This window comes from Ochotona princeps, chromosome 23, assembly GCF_030435755.1.
Source record: "Ochotona princeps isolate mOchPri1 chromosome 23, mOchPri1.hap1, whole genome shotgun sequence".
Classification (NCBI taxonomy): domain Eukaryota; kingdom Metazoa; phylum Chordata; class Mammalia; order Lagomorpha; family Ochotonidae; genus Ochotona; species Ochotona princeps.
Window position 1 is genome coordinate 32,529,991 of NC_080854.1, and position 26,191 is coordinate 32,556,181.

General features: G+C 46.3%; 1 protein-coding gene across 2 annotated transcripts in view; it reads right to left on the reverse strand.

The window, feature by feature from the left end:
• The window catches only part of TRIO (trio Rho guanine nucleotide exchange factor), a 288,966-nt gene that overhangs the window by 120,538 nt on the left and 142,237 nt on the right, over window positions 1–26,191 (reverse strand). For both annotated transcript variants that reach the window (XM_058680114.1, XM_058680113.1), the window contains exons 9-11: window positions 25,951–26,181; window positions 12,496–12,618; window positions 3,382–3,573 (exon numbers count right to left, since the gene is read on the reverse strand). In XM_058680114.1, the coding sequence (XP_058536097.1) occupies window positions 3,382–3,573; window positions 12,496–12,618; window positions 25,951–26,181 (546 nt within the window). The remainder of the gene's footprint in view (window positions 1–3,381; window positions 3,574–12,495; window positions 12,619–25,950; window positions 26,182–26,191) is intronic.

A 26,191-nucleotide genomic window follows, 5' to 3' on the forward strand; every position in this document is an offset into this window, starting at 1 on the left:
CCAAAAGGCTTCTTACTTAACCCAGCAAGAATCACAGCCGAACTCAAAGGAGAATGAGCTTTCCTGGGAAACCATGGGTTCTGAGGACAAAAACCAATGCAAGGCCCATGATTTTGTTCCAGACATAAACCATGGCTAGAGGCCCAGGACACCACCTGGTTGTCACCATCTGGCCTCAGATAACCCACAAACTCAAAAGTAATTACCAACGAATCCAGGACCCAATTTTGAGGATGTCGTTGAATGAGTGAGAATAGGTAGAAATAATTATGGTTCAGCTATATTAAAAATGGAAATGGCATTTCAATCATTGACTCTATCACTAACTCTCAGAACGATGTGTTAGAAACAGGCATCATTATTTCACTTGCTTTTACTGAGCCATGGCTGGGCTAACCAGTTGGAATACAAAGTGGGGTAGGTGCCAGAAACTTCAAGCCTACCGAGGGACCCAGAAGGCAGAGGTCTGCAATGTAAGATACACAAAAGAATAGATGCAGATCACATGCTCCTTTGGCTGTTCAGTTTGTTATCATCTCCTGTATACAAGGTAGGACCTGGACTTGAGAAGGTAAAGAGAAAAGAAGAAGAGAATGAACCAACAGCGACAGAGTGCATTTCAATGGAAAGGAGGGCAAACACTGGGAGAACTAGAACACACATATGTAAATACATGATACAAGTATCATGGATGATACATAAAAGCAGGAATAACACATGGAGGACAAAATACAAGCAGGCACAAATTTTCCCAAAACAAATCCCAATTTGTGTTATTCTACTCAGCATTCCTTTTAAATAGTGAAAGCACTGTTAGAAACAGGACAGAGCATCCGTAACTGAGCTTTCTGAAAATCGGCTCAGCATCAGGAAACAGAGTCCTGGCATGCATTCCAATCGAAGTCTGAAGGGAAACTGAGACTGAACTCTATCAACCACCTGCTGTATCTAAGCCCAGGGCACAGAGCATCTGCTCTCTGCACGAAAGCCCCTTTGCTCCTCCCCAGGCACAGGTGATCTTCGGCTGGACCTCTGTTCTCTGGAACAGGCCTGCCGTCTAAGTGCCTGGCCTGCAGCAAGACTTCCAACCTCCTTCCAGATGCAATGAATGAAAAGAGACCCCCGAGCCATCAGAAAATGGATAGCACCCTGAGCTAGTGCGAGTTCCATGGGAATTATTACAAGATCCTCTCTGTTACACTTACTTATCAGAGAGCCAGAGTGTTTCTGTGAGAAGAAAACGGTCATGGCCAGAGTAAGATGCAGACCACCACCTCACCTGCTGTGAAGAGAGACAGCGTGCATGCTGGGAGAGCCCGGAATGGGTCTTGCTGAAAAGGCTTCATGAATCTGTCTAAATGGAAAAGCTCTGTTTCTATCTTCTGCTATACAACTTTACATTGCATGATCTGCTGAAGAATTGATTCAGACAATGTATATCTCTTAGCAATATTTCATTCACTTGGTAGAGCTAAGTGACTTTATGCAAACACCAACGAGATTAGAGTTATTTTCTCTCCTTTGCCCTTGTCTCACTTTAAAAATTTTTTATTTAAAAAAAATTATTTTATTTTTATTGGAAAGTCAGATAAAAAGAGAGGAGGAGACAGAGAGGAAGATCTTCTGTCCACTGATTGATTCCCCAAGTGGCTGCAACAGCCGGAGCTGAGTTGATCTGAAGCCAGGACCCAGAAGCTTCTTCCAGGTCTCCCATACAGGTGCAGGGTCACAAGACTCTGGGCTGTCCTCGACTGCTGTCCCAGGCCACAAGCAGGGAGCTGGATGAGAAGTGGGTCCTCTGGGATTAGCACTGTTGCCCATACGGGCAAGGACTTTAGCTGCCAGACCACTGAGTCAGCTCCCTTATATCACTCTTAATTGTGCTTTAAAACCCAATTAGGGGTCAGTGTTGTGGTACAGCAAGCAAAGCCACTGCCTGCAATATCTGTGTCTCTAAAGTTGGGCTGCACCACTTCTGTGATCCAGTTCTGTGTTAATGGCCTGACAACAACAACTGAGGGTGGCTCAAGTGTTTGGGCCTTGCGACTCACCTGGAAGACGCCAAGGAAGCTCCAAGCTCCTGGCTTTGGCCTAGACCAGCACGGGCCACTGTAGTTAACCGGGCAGTCAACAAACAGGTGAAATTAATCTTTCTCTAACTCTTTCTCTAACTCTGACTTTCAGATATATACATAAATCTTAAAAAACAGAAAAACTATTGAGATTACTTTTAGGGCTTTTGTGTGGCTCAAAGGAAAATTCTGGGGCTAAAAATGAAGTCCAAGCTCACAGAAAAAACAAACCAAACAAACAAAAAATCCAGCCAGCAGTGACCATGACCTGTGGGCCAGCTTCTTCATCCAGGCATGTGTGCCCTGCCACACAGTCTCCACTGGTCGCCGCATGCCTCTGTAGTCCTAGGTCACCATGGACACACATGTGGGAGGAGGCATACCAGAGTCAGCATGCCAGGTCCTCTGCCACTGTGCGGGCCTTTCCCCTCGGAAGGAGACACAGACGCACTGAAAAGTCTCCATCTACAAAAGTGAGCCACTTCACCTGCAAGACAGATTTACGTTTCCTCAGTCTGCAAACTCACATGTCCAGGAAGGTTACATTAGCACGAATATCATTTGTACAATATTGCCTTTGTGGCATTTAGATATTGAAACATCTAACATTCACTTTTAGATTTATTTATTTTTATTGGAAAGTCAGATACAGAGAGGAGAGACAGAGAGGAAAATCTATCTGCTGGTTCAATCTCCAAGTGGCCACCACAGCTGTAACTGAGCCAATCCGAAGCCAAAAGCCAGGAGCCAGGAGCCAGGAGCCAGGAGCCTTTTTCGGGTCTCCCTCGCCAGTTGCAGACTCCCAAGGCTTTGGCCCTTCCTCGACTGCTTTCCCAGGCTACAAGTAGGGAGCTGGAAGGGTAATGCAGCAGCTAGGATATGAACCGGTACCTGCATAGGATCCTGCTCATGCAAGGTGAGGACTAGCCACTAACACTCACTTCTGCATGTGAGCGAGATTTGATGACGTCAGAGGCGACATGACCTTGCCAGGTGACAGGCTACTACACAGATGACGTGTTGACCCTCTGTTTGTGCTAACTGTGCATGCTCTCACACTCTCCAAAGTTGGAGAGCTCTTATCCAAAGCTGAAGGGCTCTCATCCAGTTTCTCATTTTCCCAGTCCTCCCTCAGGAGTCCTCCCCCTTTTGTCGTCTCTCACAAAGGCAGTCCCAACTCACATGAAGAGGAGGGCTGGTACAAGGAGCCCAGCTCTTGCCTATCCACACGCAGGCTACATCTCACTTTTTTACAACCAAATTAAAATTCCTTCCAAGGGGCCAGACCCTTTTGTCTCCTACTGCCTACCTCTTTCACGTGAGTGTGAAACGACACCGACATGTCCAGCAGGATCTTGCGTTGCTCAACTCGCCGAACAAAGTCTTGTATCCGGTCTTCGAGCTGGTGCGCAGCCTGGTAGATCTCCTCGGGGTCGCACTCCCCGGTCTGAGCCAGTTGCTCCGCAGCCTCCAGCAGTTTATCTGCATTGGTGTATGTGTTCTGCACAAGAGAACAGCCAGAGAGCAGAAGGCCCGTGAGAAGTGGACAGAGTCACTCGTGGACACAGCAACACGCGGTCAGCCTGTGCTACACATGATCATTCACCTAAATCCAGAGAAGAAAGCACGACGGGGAGAGGCGATGTCAGGAGCTCTGCTCCTCCTTGCCAGCAGCCATTTTCGTCACTGTTTTGGACGGCTGAAGCTCAGCCTCACGGCAAGGTGCCTGCCGTGGAAAGGACAGTTCAAGCAGTGGCTGTTCTCGTGACTCACAAAAGACTTTCTAATTTTTGCCAAGGAGAAGCCAGGAGACAACTTCTACCCACAAACACCTGTTTCACGTTTCTCCTGGTTTCATGACAGGGCAGAAAGTTTCCGTCCTGTGTCTTTCAGTATGAGACATTGCTGTACGCTAACTCCCTCCCTGTAAGTTCAATTCCAAGCGAGTCTATGTTGCTGTCTCCCTTTGGGTTTCTATAAATAGTGGTGCTTCTGTGCTTTTTTCTTTATTTTTGGGCCTAGGGACATACCTCACAGGTATCTGTGACAGTAAAGCCTTGTCCTATATGGCTGTTTTCACTGTTCTGGGGCAAAGCCAGATCCACCCTCTATTCCGTGCAACTCTGGGCCTGTTCCCATCACACAGCCTGGCAACTGCGTTCGTTAGCAGTGACTGTGGTGACAAGCCTCCCTCCACACATCACAGCTGGGACCTGATGGTCCCAAAGTGATATCAAACCACTCCAATGTCTGAGGGATGAAACATGGGACACTAGCAGAGCCTGCACTGTGACACGTCTGGTCACTGACTCTCTGACTATGGGGAGGGCCAGCCCTGAGCCACTCTGCACGTGATCAGTCCAGCTCACAGGTGAGTCCAGGTGTGGCAAACCAGGTGATGCACGGAGCCGGTGCACAGGGTACTCTTCCTGCACAAGCCGCAGGGGAGAGCATGGCAGGAAGGACAAGACTGTCACTTAGCACAACAAATAACTAAGACAGTCTATGGAGAGAGGAAAACTAACACAGTGTGGGATCCTGGGAAAACAACATCAGGGAAAAACCAAGCCAATGTGACCAGTGCATGGACAGTAGTTAATAAGACAGCAGCGGCGGGCCCGGCGCCATAACCTAGCAGCTAAAGACCTCGCCAGGATCCCATAAGGGCTCTGGTTCTAATCCTGGCAGCCCCGCTTCCTGTCCAGCTCCCTGCTTGTGGCCTGGGAAAGCAGCTGAGGACAGACCAAAGCCTTGGGACCCTGCACCCGCATGGGAGACCCTGAGGAGTATCTGGGCTCTTGGCTTCTGATAGGCACAGCACGGGCCGTTGCTGTCACTTGGGGAGTGAACCAGTAGACAGAAGATATTTCCTTCTGACTCTCCTCCTCTCTGTATATATCTGACTCTGCAATAAAAATAAATAAATCTAAAAGATTTGAAAACGAGTTTTCACATGGAAACAATACCTGACAACTTTCCAGGTTTACCTCATTGAGACCCTCCCCTCCTGAGCTGGCACTCAGTCCCAGGTACAGTGGCCTCTGGCCCCAGGAGTTTCTTCCATTTCCGAGGGCCAGGATGGAACTCCTGAAGCTCTCGGTCTGCACGTCTTTCTGCTATGCAGACCTTGCTCCCCACACGGAATCTTGCCTGAGGGTCCATCTCTGAGATGGACAAGGTGGGGCCTTACTGCTAACAGTGCAAAGGCTGTGTGACAGGTACAGCGCTGCACACACACACTTCTGGGGCAGGGAGTCCTGTTTTATTACTCCACTACAGTTCTACAGTCATCCACATCTATAGTATATGTTTGATAAGCGATCTTCAAATGACAGTGCCTGCCTAGATTAGGCAGTGCTGTACCATACAATCATAAAACGTCAGAGTCATATGACTTAAGTTTTAGGATGATTTTTAATAAGAAAAGCAAGAAAATGGTTTGATGATATTTGGCAAATACTCAGTAACCTACAGGAAGTTCTTGGTAGCAAATACTTTGTTCTGAGTCCTTCACTTTTAATTTACTCAAAGGCTAACAAACAACAGGCCTTCTGTTAAGAACTGAACTGGCAGCCTGTTGTATATATGCAAGACTCTAGCAGCTGTAGCAGACAAAAAACGCCGAGCACGCCAGCAACGGGGAAGGCTTCTGCAGGTGCCTGTGCTGAGGATGCAGGCTTGGAAAAGATGGGTGAGTTCAGAGGCCAGAGAGTTACAGTGTCTGCGTATCTTCTCAAACACGTCTGATGGAAGGAAGGTCTCCTGCTTTCCTAAGTAACACCTTCTTCTGTCCAGGAAAGCAAGATAATTACATGGATCTGGTGAAAACTTGTAAAAAGTGGCTGACAGAGAGGGCTTCCCGCAGAGTAATCTGAAAAAAAGGCTGCTAATTTGAGCCCCGTGGCCTAAGTCAGAAGGCAGTTGTAGTACACACTACTATTACACGTGGAAAGATGCTCTTAACAGAGATTTCCTAGCGAAATTCAAGCATCTTCTGTACTCTCAAAGCTAATTTCTTCCACAAACAGGAATTTTCTGCGCTTTACTGTTACAATCATAGCTTTTTTAACTTGGATAACTATTTGAAGATAGAAGATCACTGTTACAGAATATATTTTTTAGCAGTAGTTATTTGCTTTTTTTCACCACACTAATGCATGAACATGCCGAATGGCTGTGCACACCCCCTGCTGTGAGTTAACCAGCGTGGATTTATTCCATAGGCTGTACATCTAATCACATCACAGTAGGTGGTCCTTGGATCTATAAAACTGCATGCAAGAATGATGCAAGAACTTCTGTCATGGCTAGAGCAGTGTCTGAAATAAATTCTGAAATCCAGATTCCTGCAGCAAAGTGTTACGCCTGCAGCAGCTGAGCCCCTCTGGGCTGCAGGGCTCACAACCTCCAAGCAGCACGAGGTTCCTTCAGGTTCCTCCTTCCCAGAACAGCTAGACTTGTTCTGGATAGCAAATCTGTATTTAGCACATTTCCTATGAATTCAATCATAGACTTTTATCACTTCCTTCTCAGATGTTAGGTTACTTTCAAATGACACAACTTACTGTTTTAGAAGTTCACTGAGAAAAAAGTGTTTGTTTTTCAAATATTTATTTATTTGAAAGTCAGAGTTACAGAGCGAGAGGGAGAAACAGAGAGAGAGAAAGCGGCTTTCCACCTAACAGTTCATTCCCCAAATGATCGTGATGGCTTGGCTGTCCAGAACGAAGGCCAGGAGCCAGGAACTTCATCAGTCTCCCCGCGTGAGTGGCAGGGCCCTAAACCCTTGAGCCATGTTCCACTGATTTCCCAGGCAGAGCAGAAATCAGAAGGGGAGCAGCTGGGACACAGCCCATTACCCATCCAGGACATCAGAGTCCCAGGAGGTAGCTTAACCTGCTGTGGTACAATACCAGATCCAGAAACAACTTATTGAATAAATTGCTCATTAATACCTCTAAATTGCAACCAATTCAGAGTTAATTTTATAAAGGAACTTCAAAACATAATCCCAGAAACACACCAACAAGCCCTGAAGACAGACTCTAAGTGCCAAAGCTTCCTCTTCCTCCCACTTAGCAGGTGTCTCTAAAGGCCATCCTGCCCCTCCACATCCCACAGCCCTTCAACGGGAGCTCCAGAGGAGGCACGCCAGCTGTGAGCACATCTACTGTGACGTGTCAGGACAGAGGAAAAGTCAAGGTAGGGGCAGCAAATGGACGTGACCATGGTAATTCGCTGGCCTTGGTGGGCCTCACCCTTGTGGGATGAAGTAAGATGCTTGCGCTGTGTTCTCTGGGAAGGGGTAGAGAGAGCTTGCAAGGGATGAAGTGATGAATGTAAAGTGTACTTTTACAGTTCCTGCACATCATGCCTACTGTGTGTAGTCTTCCGATAGCCACACTGCTTACAGATCCCTCTAACAGCCATGACTATTCTGGCCAGCAAGCTTGGTTAATCAAGGAAGGTCATGTGTTAGCAAGAGCTCACCACCTCTCTTCAGCTCTCACAGCCCTGTGGCCATCTTACCACATTTAATCTGTGCTTAGCTGCTCTCTTAGAGAGTGGTCCCTCTGTCTACAACACTTGATGGTGTAATTTGGTGGCCAAGCCCAGTCCTTCTAGAATTTGCCCGAAATGTAGTACTGGTTCATGTCCCAGCTGCTCCAATTCTGATCCTGCTATCTAACATACCTGGGAAGGTAGCAGATGGTCCACGTACTTTGGCCCACACCATCCTTGTGTGAGACCTGGATGGTTTTAGCTCCTGACTTCAGCCTGGCTAAGTCTGAGTTGTGACAGCCATTTGTTTCTCTGTGAATATCTGACACATGGTGAGTGATGATTTCTCTGCCTTCTAAATAAATGAACACATTAGCTAACAAACAAATCAATAATTCTTTTTTTTTAAGATTTATTCATTTTTATTACAGCCAGATATACACAGAGGAGGAGAGACAGAGAGGAAGATCTTCCGTCCGATGATTCACTCCCCAAGTGAGCCACAACGGCTGGTGCGCACCAATCCAAAGCCAGGAACCAGGAACCTCTTCCGGGTCTCCCACACGGGTGCAGGGTCCCAATGCATTGGGCCGTCCTCGACTGCTTTCCCAGGCCACAGGCAGGGAGCTGGATGGGAAGTGGAGCTGCCGGGATTAGAACCGGCGCCCATATGGGATCCCGGGGCTTTCAAGGCGAGGACTTTAGCCGCTAGGCCACACCGCCAGGCCCACAAATCAATAATTCTTTAAAAAGAATGATCTTGAGATGGTTCTGGAGCATTTCCCTGGTATCAGTAGTATCTGCATATGTAAATGTATCTGGGGGGTAGCTCCAAGCCTACTCTTTACCTGGACATGGCCTGGGGGACAGCACACAGTCCACACGCCTGTGACCTGAAGGAGTTACTGTAAAATTATGTTAGCACCTGGGCTCCAGGTCCCATCAGCAACAGCATAAATGCCTGCTCCAAGCCAAGTACCTCAGTCTGTCTGGCAGTTCCAACAGAGAGGCCTGAAGTGAGCAGTGGCTGCTTCTGATACCAACAGGTCTCTCAACAACATAACAGAAGAACCACACTTCAGGGGAAGAGTAGAGTGGGCTGGTGGACACTCAGTGTCACAAGGGCAAGAAGCAAGGAGGGGGCAGTTGAAGATGCAGGGAAAGAGGCCATGACTGAAGGGACTAAGCACCAGTCATGGGCCTGGCGAAGAGGGCAGAGGAGAGGTAGGGCTGAGATGGGACATTAAGAAGACAAAGGCATAGCCAGGTGCTGGGGTGCACACCTGATGGAGGCTTAAAGGACAGAGGGGTCCAGAGAGGGAGGAGTCCGTGTCCACACGGTTCCCAGCCCTGGAAAGACTGGTTCACCTGTGGCCTGCCTTGCTGATGGAGTTCTACCTGTGGTCACCATTACTTGTTTCTAACATCCTCTTCTTCATTAGACACCTGCAGGATTCCAATCATGTCGTGTCTTGGCTTAGACGTCAAATACTACCTTGGAAAGCCTTTTAACAGGTAGCCAAGCCTATTGAGGTTGAGGTGGAGGTGGTCCAGGTCTACAGCCACCTGCTAGGGCTACCCTTTTTTAGAAGACACATGGTGAGTGATGACTTGACAATCAAGATGGAGGGAAAAGGGTAAAGAGATTGGCTAAGTGGATAAAATGTGCTTATATTTAAGGTTCACTTTCATGTAGAGTTAAAGCACTTAGAGTTTGGGGAAGAGAGTCAGGCATTCCTTTGGAATCCCAGCAACAATGAGAAAGGAATGAAACCCTGACAAAGAGGACCTCGGAGCAGGTCCTCCATTATCCCCTGCCTGTCCCCAAATCTGAAGGTACAAACACCTCCAGTAAAGAACAGTCCTCATTCTTGCTACCTTTGGAGAGTTTGTGCTGACACCCGATGACTGTCTTAGACTCGAAGCCCTGTTAAGACCTGAGAGCACAGGGAAGATCAGCCACAGAGGAGAACTTCATTTAGGTGGGACAGGACCATTGGAACCTGAGGGAGGAGACACAGTCACTCTGCGCTTCCTGTTAGAAGATGCCAGGGGAGGTGGGAGGCAGAGGTGAAGGTGGCCACACAGGAAGTCAGTGGAAGTCTGCTGCCCGAGGCAAGGGCCCCTAGCTTGAGAGCCTGGCTAGTGCCAGTTCCGCTTCTTAAATTCCTTGGTCACGTCAATCAAATTTCACAGGTCTCCTCACACCACAGTAATTGCATCATCAATCTATCTTATGAAAAATGTGAAGGAGAGATAATAGTGCATTTCCCACATTTGTTTTCTGCTACAGGAATGCAACATATTTCCTAGGAAGGAATGTAGGCGGGTCACAAATAATGTGGACAAGAGAAGGGCCTGAAAGATAAACGAAGTGTGTGGCACAGGCGTGGAATTTATCTTTCCCACTCATTCCTTGAGATGGATAATGCACAAAGGTCAAGAATGGCATTTTTACTTTACAAAATAAAGATACACAAGAAATATGAATTTTTTTTAAAGATTTAATCATTTTATTACAGCCAGATATACACAGAGGAGGAGAGACAGAGAGGAAGATCTTCCATCCGATGATTCACTCCCCAAGTGAGCCGCAACGGGCCGATGCGCGCCGATCGGAAGCCGGGAACCTGGAACCTCTTCCGGGTCTCCCACATGCGGGTGCAGTGTCCCAATGCATTGGGCCGTCCTCAACTGCTTTCCCAGGCCACAAGCAGGGAGCTGGATGGGAAGTGGAGCTGCCGGGATTAGAACCGGCGCCCATATGGGATCCCGGGGCTTTCAAGGCGAGGACTTTAGCCGCTAGGCCATGCTGCCAGGCCCAAGAAATATGAATTTTTAAAGACCCTTTTCATGCAATCAGACTTAGGTGTGACTTGCTCATTTCCCTGTAGTTTCATTCTTTATTCCAGTTCCCTGAATAAACTAGTATGCAGTAGAATCTTCTGTTTGTCATGCAACATGCACTGATCACACAGAAATAGTTTAGTGCAGTTTTAAAACAGATTATGAAACTACATTGGTAGAGCTATATTAACAACTTCATTTTACGACTGTATCTTCATGTTTTCAAGCCTACCTTGCCTGGTACTAATAGTTTTACAGCAACTTTCTTTTATTTGATATTTTCCTAGTGTATCATTTTCTAATACTTATGTTTTTAAACTTCCTGGGTACCCACATCCTAGGAACACCCTTTAGAAACAACATACAACATAACTTTAAGAGCTATTCAACCTGAGAATCTCTGATTTTTAAGGAGCACAATTTATTTTTCATTTACTGCAGCTAGTGACCTTTCTGAACAGATCAGTTTAGTTTGTGATTTCTGATATTTCTTTTGCTTCCTCTGAATCCTCCTTAGGGGCTTTTCTGTCTATCTGCATCCTTCCAGTGGACATGCAGAGCCCAGCATGCACAGCGAAGAAGGCCACACAGCTCCTGCCTCCCATCTTCCTTAGAACACACTTGTCTATCATGGCAGGTGGCTGGCACTGCAGCTTCCGTTTGGTTTCAAAACCACTTGGTTTGTTTAACTGGCCCGTCCTCTTCCTATGCAAATACTTCCCAACCTCTTGGATGATGATTCTAGTCCTTTTTGCTCACACTTGTTCTATTCATTTAATTAATTAAAAAACATGTCAGCATTTTGACAAGAGACTCAGTGCTGGTCTCCAGTTCATTCTCACTACTGAATGGTAGTTCAGCTAGGCATGAAATTCCAGGCTTAGAGTCGCCTTCCTGCAGAGCAGAACTCCAGGCCACTGTTTTCCTAATCTATCACTATTGATGAAATGTAGATTGCTCTTTGAGTGGTCAGTCTTGCAGGTGTAATTTTGTAATTTCTTTCTTTTTGTTTTTAAGAATTTGTCTTTAATGTTTCTCAGTTTACTATAGCCTGAGATTGGATTTGTCCGTCTCAGATGATCTCCCCCTTTTTATTTCTCTTTTATTGTCTTTCTTGTTCTCCGTCCCTCCTTCTGCATGTGTCTGTGTTTTTTTTCAGATTTATTTATTTATTTATTTTATTAATTATTTTGCATTATGTGACAGTTTCATAGGCTCTGGGAAGCTCCCCAAGATTTATTTATTTTTATTGTAAAGGCAGATGTACAGAGAAGAACATCTTCCGTCCGATGATTCACTCCCCAAGTGAGCCGCAACGGCCAGAGCTGCACCGAACCGAAGCCAGTATCCCAGATCCTCTTCCGAGTCTCCCACATGGGTGCAGGGTCCCAAGGCTTTGGGCTGTCCTTGACTGCTTTCCCAGGTCACAAGCAGGGAGCTGGATGGGAAGCAGGGCTGCCAGGATTAGAACTAGTGACCATATGGGATCCTGACGCATTCAAGGCAAGGACTTTAGCCAGTAGGCCACCACGCCAGGCCTGTGTCTATGTTTTATAATTTTTCAGACACAAAATTTTAATTTTAGACCAGTTTTAATTTATCCAAAGTCACATGACTGTAATATAGCCAATGTTCAAACTCCACAAATCCAAATGCTGTAAGCAAACTGACTCCGAGCTTCTGTTCTCCAACGAAATACATTCAACAGAAATGAAACAGAACATGAAATGCTGGCCCCATTTTCATAGGCATGCAAGAAGGACTGTTATTTTCTGAGAATAAATCAAAATTTCATAAACTAGTCAGCAGACACCGGTACCATAAATATAACAGAAACATCCACAATGTATCTCTGACTCACAAACATCATAGTTTTCTAACAGGTCATTAGACTAAATCGTGTTTCTGCCTACACAATGACAACTTCACTCTGCAATCTGAGCATTTAACCTTGTCTGAGTCACCTCAAACATGTCTAGCTAACACCAATTCACTTCAGCTGTGGTTAAAACTGTACTTCCAAACCAGTCACGAGAGTTCATATGGGAGAAATCAGGGAAAGCTATTGTTTTACCTGTGCTACTTCTTCAAAGTCCTCATGACGTTTCTGTAAAGCTCTGGCCCGATGAAGAGACTTTCCTACACCCGTATGCTTGCTCAGGAATGCTTCTCCATGGTTCTCAATCCAGTCCAGCACCTACAACGAAGCACAGGAACAAAGGCCATAAAACAATATCCCGTCCTGTTCAATGTCTAGCTCTGTCCAACAAAGACAATTTTGAAACTTGTGCTGGTTTGTGGCCCAGCTCTTCTACTTCCAATCCAGCTTCCTGCCAATGTGCCTGGAAAGGCAATGGAAGACAGCTGAAGTACCTGGACCCTTGTCACCCAAATAGGAGACCTGAATGGAGTTCTGGCTCCTGGCTTGGCCTGGCCCCAATCTGTCTGTTAGGGCCATTTGGGGAATGAATCAGAAAATAGAAGACCAATGTCTCACCTATTCTTCCCCCTTTTCTGTCCTTCTGCCTTTCAAATGAATACATCTTTTTGTTTTTTAAAGGTAAAAATGTACATCTTTCTGGTATAAATGTTATAGGCAATAATCATTACATTAAATCTTGCCTCATTTTATGCCCAACTGAACCACCAAGGTGATGGACTTTGTGTAAGGTAGTAGTGACTGAATTACAGAGCATCAGTTTAACTTTCTACCAGGCTCAACACTTCTCAACTCAGCCATTTCACATTTAACTATTGTATTACTTTTTATTCCTATCTCTTTTGGAAGACTGGAAACACATAAGTAAAACTCAAACCCAAGAAAACAAAACACTTACATGCCTCCATCCTAGTATTTCACAGTAATTCTTCCTGTAAACTAAGATGTTGCAAAAGCTGAGTCCCATGAATGTAATGACTTAAAAGTCCTTGATAGTTGAAATCCAAATCAGTGAAGAAACAGACAGGAAAAACAGTGCAATCTAATGTCTCAAAGTTCACTTTGTGAACTTAAGCAAGTACTTAAGAAGACAGAACACTGCCAATCATCTAACAAAACATTTACATCCAATGCGCACTTTGTCTCTGGGGAAAATAGCTAAAAACGAAGCCAGTGATGTCTTCAACTAAAAACTTGTAATGAAGGTTTTTACATATCTAAATGTACCTGTGAATATGCTACTACCTTAATAAAGACTCAATCATATTCTGTGGGTTTGCAGCTACGGTACTGTTTTAGTCCTTTCCAGCTGCTATAATAAAGCATCACAAGACAGCTAACTTACCAACAGTGCACACTGAGTGCTCACAGTTTCCCAAGGCTGAGATCATGGCACTAGCAGGTCTGCTGTCTGGTAAAGGCACCTTCACGCATCCTCAGAGTGGAAGGTGGAGCAAGACCCCTCAGGCCTCTTCCTTGAGGATGTGGATTCCACCCATGAGGCTAAGCCCACCTCACCTGGTCACCTCCTCAAACCCACCTCTAATACCACTGCATCGTGGACTACATTTCAGCTTTTGGATTCTGGGGGACAGAAACACAAGTGACTAGAGCAGGTACCTATGCAAGCAGATCAAAACAATTCTGGCTAAAGAACATGCCCAGGAAAAGCAGGTCCACAGGGCATTAGACCTGTCACAAAATTGGACTCTTGGTCAAATAAAATTAGTTGAACTTGTAGTCCACTGCTGAGCAAGCATCCTTGGGCCTTCAGTAGCTATACTAGAGAGAGATTAAAGTGCTCACAGGGACCTGGAAACAGAGAAACAGCTCGCTGGGCCATAACAGCTCATCCTTCACTGCTCCAAACCAGTGACTTTCAAGCTGAGGGCTGGCTATGCTTACTAGCAGAGTCAGTGATTAGGCCAAAATAAAGCGACTGTACATCTTAACAAATCAACTGCCCTCCGCAAAGAGTCACGAAAAATCAGCAGCAGCTGAGCTCAGAAGGGTGGCAGGGCAGTGTGGGCAGGGGCCAAGCCCAGCAGCAGGTGCCACGGCTTCTACATCTTCCTCACAACTGTATTTCATTTCTGAATCTCTGTAAACTCAACCTCTCTCCCAGTCATTCCGAGCAGAACAATTATTACTGGGTCCATCTGTATTCTGTAACAGCCTCATCCATCACCCAGTTCTCCCGGCTCTTTCTGAGAGCTGACTCATGCCTTCACAGTCAGACCCTTCCACACAGAGACAGGGTCTCGCTGTGTGCTCCTGGGCAAGTTCCTTGGCCCTCCTGATCTTCCTTGCTCATGGAGGATCTTCGCAGGGAGTGGCAAGTGTTAGACAATCATCTGTGCAGAGCACCTTAACATACCCGCCAACCACACCCATACACCAGAACCCAAGGCAAGCTTCCCTTTCATTTTAATCCCCTTATAGATACCCCAGTCCTTCTAAACCAATGCACTTAGGGCACTATCTCACTATTTCTTCTTGAGAGAAAGAGGCTCTGTAAGGCTGTGCCGCATTTGCCGCCTTACTTCAAGGCAGGTTTAAAGTCTCAGAAATGTTACTAAGCATTCCCTTAGTACATATTCTAAAGCACAGATCCTGTCCTGTCCTAAAGAAATGTCTCAACAACTTTAAGACCTCTCAACCTCTAAGAATGGACATGCTTGATGGAATGTGTCTCTGGGCAAGAGGCCAGCAGAGGACAAGGATTAAACATCCAAGCCTAAAAAGAACTCAAAGGTACATAAACAGCACCTGTGCTACAGTCCAGATGCCAGTATGTTCTGCAGAGTCCTTTTCTGCTTTGCAGTATATTCTATATATTTCTCAACTGTAAAAAGAAAAAAATCTTAAGCAAACCTGGCAACTTCTCATAATCTTGAAATAACGGCACAATTTTAAAATAAATTCAAAGATAAACATAATTTGTGGAAAGGGCTGCAGGAAGAAAAATACAGACTTTTAAACAATAATAAAAAGTCCATTTTCAAGCACAAGAAAAGCATTTCAAGAAGTGTAAGTCGGAGATCAGAGTAATCATGAATCAACTGTTTAGGGCTGCAACGGGTTGTATACTTTATTATAAGCGTTTTGTTAACCTAACAGCAGTTAGGAAATCCAGCCAGCCTTCAGATGTGAACACCCTATGAGGCTGCCAATCTTTGACAAGTAGGGGCAAAGTTCTCAGGCTGCCAGTGGTGTACTTGTCTAAGTAACCTATAAGATACAAAAGCTTCTACTTACATTAAAACACTAACCTAAATTAGGGCTTTGTCAACCTAGTGCAGTCAGCCACCTCCCCGACCTCAACTACAGCCAGTAGCTGTCAGCTATGTCCTGTGACTCAACCCAAGTAAGAAGACTGTGCACAAGATTTGCTGCTTTTCTTCCAGATTTGAGGAAAAGGGCCAAAGCTGATCGCCTCCTACTGCTACCTGGCACAGAGAGGCAAGCAGAATGTGGAGGTCAATGTCATTATCCTCTGTGTTCAGAGGGCGTGCTGTAAGCCACTCCTCTGTGGGTCAGTGCTCTCCAACGGCCATAATGACAACCTCAAGGTCCAAACTGCATGAGTGCTTTCCCAACACTTATACTGCACATACTGTCTCTTGGCACTTAAGTCAAAGGTCAGGTGTGCAGGAAACCATACAGAATGTTTAGATGAACTCCTTAGTTGTAATAAAGGAAACCAGGGCCATTAACTACAAGATGGGATATGATGATGGCAGATATGATTATGATCATTTATTGAATGTTAATTACCCTGCCATCAGGGCACCTGCTACTGCAGAAGGTAGGACCTGAGGCTCTGTTTAATTTGTTATGTCTTCTACACAGGGTGACACTGGTCAATATGAAAAGGAAGACATTGGACCCAGGTCTTCAGTTCTGTATGGTCTCTGGGCATGTTCTCTTAACTCTTAGGCTATAATCCTTGTCTGTGACTTGGTGTAAATGGCAAAAATGGGCACAAGGAGGTAGTAAGGAAAAGCGTTCTGCTGTTTGAGCATGGTTCAGACTTTTGGGCTAACCATGAGGATTATATCAGCAGCAAACTGGGGTAGGGCAAATCAGCAGATACTTGCCAGTCTTCTGCGATACAAGTACTCCCCCAACTCAAACACACAGAGAAAACAGGTTACTGGCTGTCTCAAGGTGGTAAGGCCTAAGCACAGAAAGCTACTTTTACAAACACTTTATTACAGAAACAATTATATAGTTTAGGACTATCTGTAAAGCAGTTTTCTGCACTTGTCCCCACAAGTCAATGTTCAATATACTCAATGGGGTCAGATTTCTAAGTAATTATTATTTCTTTAAGAGCTGGTGAATAAATACTGAATCCTCGTCAAGGGGGAGACCACCATATAGGAGGACCCCCATAATGAGTTCCCCTCTCAAAAGCACAGGGGTTTGCTCCATTACCCTACCACTCCATGGCCAAAGGCATCACTTAGTGAATACTCTGGGTCTGGTAGGGAGGGCAACAGAGAACCATAGGTCCTTATCCACAGAAACCTCTGAAATTCCACATTTTCCCCCCAAAACTCGGTTCCAAAATTCATTTGACAATGAAATCTGACCTGAGGACATTTTCGGTCTTTACCGATGTCTTTAATGCGAGCTTTGCTACAGTTGGCTCCTAAAAAGAGGATGGGGCTGCCCTGACCTATACAAGGAGATCAACCTTGGAAAGAATTTACAATCCCAAATCATCTAACCCCAAAGCTGACAAATGACGGACAATGTTCTTTTATTACTATCTCTCCTAATCAAGAAGTGAAGGCTCAGAGAAGTTAAACAACTGGTCCGAACTTTCTTCGGGTTCAAATCCCGGTTTTCTTGGCTTCGCTAGCACTGCAATCCTCCGTAGTTTGCAAATATTGCCTGAAACCTTTAAAATCTTTTAAAAGTTGGAGGTCTATCTCTGGGCTGCATTTTGTAAGAGCTAGATATAGCATCTGTTACTGAAAAGTCAAGAATATAAGAAGAAAGAAAAATATTTTAAAAAACCAGGAATACAATAGTGGGTTTGTTATTTTTTCTGCTGACTGTAGATCCACAGCAAGCCCACGGGCACCTGTCAGCCCGGCTGGTTTTAAGAGCCAACAGTAAATCGTACATGTCCTGTGTCATAGCAAAAGTCCCAAATAAGTTCAATTTTATAGCCATAAAATTGGAAACAATATGGTTTGCTCATTCTACATCCAGTTTAAAAAATACATGAAGTAAATTAAAACCAAGTGAAATCATAGTTTTTCCTATAGTAAGAGGAGCTACAGTATTTCCCAAAAAGAAAAACTGTTTTTACTTTTTGATTAACTATAAGTAAGTGATCAAAAAAGGAAGATGATTTTCACTTGCTGTTCAATTTTATTAACAGCTTTTCTGTTAGCACTGCTGAAGGATCTTCAATATTATGCTAGACATTAGTGCAATTTACTTAGGAAGCTCAAAACACAAATGACGGAATGCTTTGAGTTTATTACTGGAGTTCGTGTACTCATGCCCATCTTGGCTGGCTGAAACTTTTTAAAAAAATATTCATTTCTAACTTTATTTTACTTTACTTTCTTATTTTATTTTACTTTACTTTATCTTGTATTGGAAAATCAGATATACAGAGAGGAGGAGAAACAGAGAAGAACATCTTCCGTCCGATGATTCACTCCCCAAGTGGCTGCAACGGCTGGAGCTGAGCCAATCTGAAGCCAGGAGCCTCTTTTGAGTCTTCCACCTGGGTGCAGGGTCCCAACGCTTTGGGCCGTCCTCAACTGCTTTCCCAGGCCACAAGCAGGGAGCTGGATGGGAAGTGGGACCACTGGGATTAGAACTGCATCCATAAGAAATCCCAATGCGTGCAAAGTGAGGACTTTAGCCGCTGGGCTACCGCATCAGGCCCAGGCTGGCTAACTTTTCCCTGGTGCTCCTGAAACCGTGTCTGGGTCATGGTCTCTCCTTTCCAGCAAAGGCCACGCTTGTTAGGGCCTGAAATCACTCGGTGCATCTTAAGCTATTGACCCCTGCCTTGAGAGGCAAGGTGTGAGTGTTAGGCCAGGGGTCAGTCCAGTCCAGCACCATTCACTCTGCCACTCCTGGGAGACTGAAGTTCCCTGAAGACAGTGAAGAAAATTCTCCTTCAGCAGCTACTTCCTTCACAGGTAGGGGCAGGGCAGCTGCAGGAAGAGCCCTTCCTGCCCGGGAAGCACCATTCCAGCTTCTTTGCAAAGTTCCATGTGAGTTTCACTGATGAACTTGGAAGCTTGGCATCCCCCTCAGATTCGCCGCGTGAACACACCACCAGCTTTGTGGAACTGGGGCCAAGTCCTTCATCTTACCCAAGGTCTAATTTTATTACCTAGAAAATGAGGGACTCTGGCTCCAAACGCCATCACTTGTGAGATGTCATTTTTAAAAAATTGACACTTCTCAGAAGCAGAATCCAGCCCACATCTGTGGGCGTTTGCAGGCCTCTAGTGAGACGCGCCCCGACCCTGTCTGGCTTACTGGAGCCCCCAACTCTGCTCCTTCATTCACAGTATTTCAAAACCAGAATTAAGGCTGCTCTTAAAATACATACTGATGTTTAATATAGAAATTACAGTGTCACAGTGTATGAAGTCGATGTTCATGTGACAGGAGGGAGTCATTTAAATGATCCGAGGTAAACCACTCACAGCAGGTATCACACAGAACCCCGCACCCTACACACAGGAGCTGCTTCTGCTTAACTAAGGGGATGGGGCGGGGCCAGGCTCTCGTTCTGTGACACTTTCTGGACAGAGTGTGGCACAGAAAGCAGTGAGGAAGGCTACCTAAGAACTGGCCTGCCAACTGCCCAACACCCACCCATTTTAGCTCTAAAAAAAAAAAAACAACACAATTCACCATTTGTCCTGGTCATTACTCCAACTTCAATTACACACCTATATATGTCCAACATTGCTCAAAAAACCTTCATATGTCGAAATGTTATCTGGGAAACTAAAATTATTATATCTAGCCTGTACCTAGTCATTGATCTATACAAATCCGCGTCCATACATATGTATAGATTTATCCAGGCACACGTGTGCTATAGCCACGCACGCAGCCCGCCCGCTTCAGGCAGGACCCTGGCTGGTACTCAAACTGAGCAACTCCCAAACTCTCAGGCCCTGCCCACTCCATGCTGGCTCCTTGAGGCTTGCTGGCGGCTCCTTGCTCACTGACTTGCCCCAGGCCTGAGAGCTCCCTGCTCCCAGCCCAGAGCTCACACTGCATTCTCGCTGATACTTCCTGGGAGCAGGTGAGGAGCATCAGCACTTCGCCCAGCCTTCATCCTCCCGCTGTTTCCCTGTCAGCGCCTCATGGCTGTGGACACTAAGATGACCGGGCCCCAGTGCAGCTTCTTTTGTGAGGAAGGAAATTAGGGCTGCTTTCCTCAGCTGCCTGATGCTAGCAGCTTCCCAATCCCAAACCAAGTCAGTGCCCTCCCTCAGGGACTCCTGACGCTGGCCTAATTCCAAGTCCTGCAGCAGGCCTTGGCAGCAAGCACCATAAGAAGGACAGCAGGTGGGGGAGCATAACCAGGAGAGGGCGCTGCAGTGAAGGCTCCATAATGGTCCGGATGAGTGGGATGAGAAAAATTCTTCCACTCAAACCAGCGAGCAGCGGAAACTCAGGAGCCAGTTGCATCTAAAAGCTTCGTCTAGTACAGATGGTACTAACCTAGAACTTGTGAAATCAAGTCTCCAGGAGAATTGGCTTTTATGGGCCAAAGGACAACCTGCAGTCAAACTGAAACAGTGTCTCCATGGACCAGAATCCTATTTTCTTCCCCCTTCTAGGCATGCTCCGACTTTCCTTCTGCAGGAGCTCAGCACTAAAAGCCCTCACTTAGCACTTACACCGTCAAAAGCCTTCCTATAGGTCTCAGAAATCCCAGCCTTCTCCGCACTGAAACTACCTTCCTTCCCACGAGGCTGCCAATTACACAACTGCAAACAAAATTTCCAGTCCTTCAGGAAGATGCCCCAGGAGGCTGGATTTCAATGCAAGAAATACTCTTTCCCCATTCTAGAATAAGCAAACATTTAATTCTAAAGAAACTTAATTGGGCAAAATTGGGGAATTTCTTAACTTTTTCATCTAGGGCCTGGCACGGTGGCTAAAGTTCCCGCCTTGCACGTGCCAGGATATCATATGGATGCCAGTTCTATTACCGGAGTCCCTGTTTCCCATCCAGCTCCCTGCTTGTGGCGTAAAGCCTGGGGACCCTGCACCCACATAGGAGACCCGGAGAAGGCTCCAGGCTCCTGGCTTCGGATTGGCTCAGTTCCGCCCATTGCAGCCGCTTGGGGAGTGAATCATCAGATCGAAGATGTTCCTCTCTGTTTCTCCTCCTCTGTGTATCTGACTTTGCAATAAAAATAAATAAATCTCAAAAAAAATTTTTCACCTAATGATCCCCCATCCATCCATCTGTTCAACAAAGATGGAGTACCTGCTCTCCAGACAGTTGGGAAATGCCAGTGAGCAAAAGGCAGGAGGCAGCCCCTGTGGTCACTGAACTGCTCTCCACACAATGCACCTGTCTGGGTGTCCACACAGGGACCCAGTCCATGTCCTGGCCCTTAGACTCACATCCCCAAAACACTCATCTCACTGTACTGAACTTATGCAGGGTCTGGCCATACACCCTCTGCTGCCTACAGCATCGAGTCAGAGCTTTCACGGCCTTCTGGGTCTGAACACAGCAGCACGCCATGGGACAAGATGGACCCCTCTTCAGCTGCGCACGAGGACATCTCCGTACCAACACCATGCCCGGTGCCCACGAGGCACAACGAGCTTGATACCAAGTGGACATTCCTTGCCTTCCTACGCACAGCCACTCCCAAGCCGCATTCAGACCCAGCACAGTGGTCTCCAGTGCACGTTAGCCTGTGCCCCCTCAAAGGTGTCCGAGCTTAAAAACAAAACCAAAACACCATCCCAAACCTTCACCATAGAGGCCTGGCGGATTTCCCAATGCTGGCCCTCTACTATACCCACACCAGGTGACCGCCACTAGGGGGATGGCCCCTGTCCTCTCCTCTCCCTGCAATTTCCATTCCCCATCCCTCTGCCTACTGAGCTGTGTCTGTGTTATCCATCCATCAGGGAGCAGTTCAAATGCCTGCTCCCCTCCCCCATATGAAAGTGATCACTTGCACTTCCACTGAAGAACCGGTGGCTTTTCCTGACATAGAAGACTCTTGACACTTGAGAATACAGACAACGTTGTCAGAGCACTTATTCTGCACAAACCACCAAAACAGTAACACTGCCTCATACTGCACGCTCAAGGCAGATAGATAACATGGACACAGCTGCCAGGTGCAGAGCCACTGCCTCCTGACAGCACCTTAGCAGGCAGGATTCAAATTCATGCCTGAGCAAAATCACATCTAACAATAACCAAAGACATACATACGACATCTAAGCATGCTATGATCTGATTTGCAAGGCTACTAAACCATCTGCCTAAAGAATCTACTTTTACTGGATTATCCATTCCTTAAAAGGGACTCCAGTTTGTTCAACATATTTCTCTCTGTACTCTGAGCACCACACATTCAGTTTATTCTGAAAGAAAGATGGGCTGTGGACAAGAAGAACCTGGAGATGACCAATCTGCTTGGTGAATTTTTTCAGGAATACCAGCAATATGCTGCAGTACAGCCTGGAGGGAATTCTTTCAGTCGATCCTTCCCTGGGCGCTGGCTGGGCCAGACAGGAAGCTGTAGAGAGGTGGGCCTCTGCCCAAAGACCTTCGCTCAGGATAGCCAATCTGTAGTTTACTGCTGTAAATCCCAGGATCCAAGAGGAACCAGGCAAACTGACAGGGCAGGGTGAGGAAGACAAACAAACCCCTACCACCAGGAGGGAGCTTCAAAAACTCAGGGAAGGTAGAATTGAATGCTAAGTTTACTTCAGTGGGGAAAAGAGGCAAAACCCGCACAGAGCTGTTTTCTTAGTACATACTGCCCACAAACTCTTTGAAGACTCACATTACCCCATTTCAACGAGTATAGCAAAAAGTCTCTTCTTACCCCAAGCACAGTATAGGCTGAATTAGTGAAAAGAATCACCCAGCACGATGCAACAATCCATTTATTAGATTAACAAAACACAGACTAAAGCGAACTGAGGCAGTGTGAAGGCACGCTATCTGATCATCAGGATTGTGACAGTGACTGTGAGTTCACAATAGTGAATGCTATTGCTGCCTGCATGGGGTTATCCTCAGTAAGCTTCCTCACCACCACTCCAGGCTTTGCCCTGGACACATGGTAAGCATTCTGCAGCATCACTGGACCATACATACCCCAACTACCACCTGAGACACCTTCCAGGCGGAAATTAAGAAATGGTCATACCTCATGAGAGAAGCAAACCAAGCTCAAATTCAACATGCTTTTAGAGCTCAAATGCCCTATGCCACTCTCCCACGCCTGCTCTCCAGGGGCACGCTGTTAACACTGTTAAGTTCTTAGCACAATGTGGTTTGCACAATGCTGTAACCATCCCACACCTATTGTTGAGCAAGTTGCGCTCTCTTTCAACAATATTTACAGATGCTTTTCCATTGCCCCAACCAACCAATATGATGGTTTGTCTAATTGGCTGGTTATGTTTTGGTGGCGGATTTGGACCACTTTTGTTTCTGTAAATTTATCTTGTACTGGTAATGGCTTTAAAAAGTACTTAAGAAAAATTAGTGTCATCTTACTTCTACTGCACAATTTGCATGGCAAAGCTTTCCCTCTGTACTATTAATTTCTTGAACTTCAGAAGCACATTTTCCGCATGATTTCCTATTGTCAATACTTCTTTGTGTGATATCAGTAAGCTTTGCTCGTTGCTTCCCAAGTCAGTCCTACCTTGAGTTTCCTGCTCACATTCCAAGTCCAAATGCCAGAGCAGTAACAAAAACACATGCCTTAAGAAGCAGTACCATACATGCAATACATATGCTGTAAAACACTTTCTCCTGCTAAATGCTACTGCAATACTCTGTTCTTTGGGGGTGGGGTGGGGTGGGGAGGAATCCCTGGCTTAAAGAACTGGTTTCGTAATTACAACAACCATTGTCCATAATGCTTGCTATTTTCTAATTCAAGCACAATAAGAACCTTTAGGTGGCTATACTGTTCAACTTACTGCCGAAGGATTCCTGTTCATGTGCCTCCCCATAACCTGTGTAGTCCAGTGGCTTATTATTTCTTTTACGATGTATTTAGTTGTATTGCAAAGCCAGATTTACAGAGAGAACGAGAGACTAAGACAATGATCTTCTGTCTGCTGGTTTACTCCCCAAGTGGCTACAATGGCCAGAACTGAGCTGATTCAAAGCCAAGAGCCAGGAGCTTCTTCCAGGTCTTACATTATAGTGCAGGGTCCCAAGGCTTTGGGTCGTCCTCAACTGTTTTCCCAAGCCACAGCAGGGAGCTGGATGGGAAGTGGAGCAGCTGGGGCAGGAACGAGTGCCCACATGGGAAGCTGGCACTTGCAGGTACAGGAGAGGTCAGTTGGCCTGCTGTGCTGGTCCATCAGTGTCTTATTCATAAATGTCTCCACAGAGCCTTGAGAAACCAGGCATAGGGAACCTCTGCTGCTGTTCCCTCAGGAGATAAATAAAAATGAGTCTGCACATGCGTAATGAAACTTGCTCTGAGGAACTGAGGGACAGGAAGTAGAAAAGAAAATCCTGTAATAATTACAGCAAAACTATTAGCATTTCATGGTCCGTGAAAGCTGTGTAGTCAACAGAGGAAATATAAGTATCTGAGCTTACTACTAATTCGCCATGAGTCCACTGCATGACCCCTCACGGAGGCTCCCCCTTCCCTCTGCCTCTCTGCCTTCCCGCTTGGGCAGCGACTCTCTGGCCTGAAGAACACATAAGAAGTGCAACTCCAACCTAAGCGGTCCTTCCTCAGACACATTGTCCATGTAGCCTTCCTGGACTAAAATATAAAATCAAGCACAGCAGGTGAAAACTGAGGTTCACAAAAGCCAATGTGAACTTCCCAGAGTCACACCAAGTGACGAAGTCTGCTCAGTGACACACGGAGAGGCACGCACTCACCAGCAGAGTGTTGCCCAATCCCAGCCCCTCACCTCCAGACAATGCTCAGTGAGGTGGTGATCTAAGAGCCACATGTTTCCAGAGGCACAGGCTCAGTGACGCGGGCAGAAGAGAGGGCTCTGCCACACACTTACCAGCCGGCCCCAGGCCAACTCTGGGGTGCCAGAGGTTTCTCTGCAGACCCCACAATTTCAAATTCTGTTCATTCTGCTCATCCCTTTGTTTTTTGCTCTTCTTTTAAAGTAAGATATAATTTAATTTGCAGAGCAATTGGACCCAAAGAAAGAAAATTTTCATTCTTTCATTGTTTCACTTTCCAAATGGCTGCAACAGCCAGTGCTGGGCCTGGGTGAAGCCATGAACCAGGAACTCCATTCCAGTACCCACAAGGGTGGAGGGGTCCCAGAACTTGCGCTTCTCCCCACTGCCTTCCCAGGAGTATCGGCAGGGAGCTGGGTAGGAAGCAGAGCAGCTGGGCCTGGACATGGTGCCCCAGTATGAGATGGGTCCATCAGAGGCAACAGTGCAACCCACTACACCTCAGTGCTGGCCCCGATACTCCTCTGTTCTAAACAAGAATAGGACTGCTGCCTCTTCCATTGCTAAGGCTATGTCATGCCTTCTCTGCTCCCAGCAGCTTTTTATCCTTAAGCTCACATTCTACAATAAGCAAAAACATGAGCAACCGCACTCATGCTGATTCTGATTTTTGTTACCAACGATAGCAGAGATGCTGCTTAGAAACATCTGGGTCCACACTGCGCTGAAACAAGTAAAGCTGCTATCCCCAGCACTGGCGCCAGTTTGCATCCTTGCTGCTCCACTTCTCATCTAACTGCTCGCTATTCTACCTGCAAAGCAGCAGGAGGAGACATGGACGGAGTTCCACACTCCTGGCTTTGGCCTGGGCCAACCCAAGCTGCTACGGCCATTTGGGGAGTCAACTGGCAGATGGAAGCTCTCTCTTCTTCTAACTCTGCCTTTTAAATAAGCGAATAAACCTTTAAAAAAGGAAAACAAAAACCAAACAGAATAAAGGTTCACTTTTCATTAATGAGACAATTAATTATTAAATACCTACTATGCACCATAGACTTCATGATCCAACAACTGAGCAGAGAAGTGTGCTTAGCTAATGAAGCAAATGGAGGATGCATGAATCTTAAATTCTAACTCACTGGCAAAAGTATCCCCAGCATCTTCCCCACAAGTAGGTATATCCGAGAAGGACCCATGAGAACAAGATGCACAGGCTCTCTCACACGGTCCTTTCATCTTATCAGATGCTCAGGGCACAGAAAGCTAATGGCCGTGCAGCCCAAGCATGCATTCTCGGAGCCCTACTTCCACAGGAACTCTAATGCTTGTCTCTGGCTCATTGGCTGCACATATGTTTCCAGTGGTGCAGTACTCACCATGATCTTACAACCCACCTCGAGCCACCCCCAGCCAAAACCCACCTGCTGCACGTCCTGCTGGAAGACACACAGCTGCAGCCTCTGGTGCAGCCGGACCTTGCGGTGCTGCCAGATATTCTCGAGCTGCCGCTGGTGGTGCAGCACCTCGTGGATGACGTCCAGGACGTGGTGCACAGCCTTGGAGTAGTTGGCAGAGGCAGTCAGCGAATCAGAGCTGCCAGGCGTCAGGGGCCGCTGCAGCTTGTCAAGCAGTGACTTCCCATCTTGGCTCACCTGCCGCAAA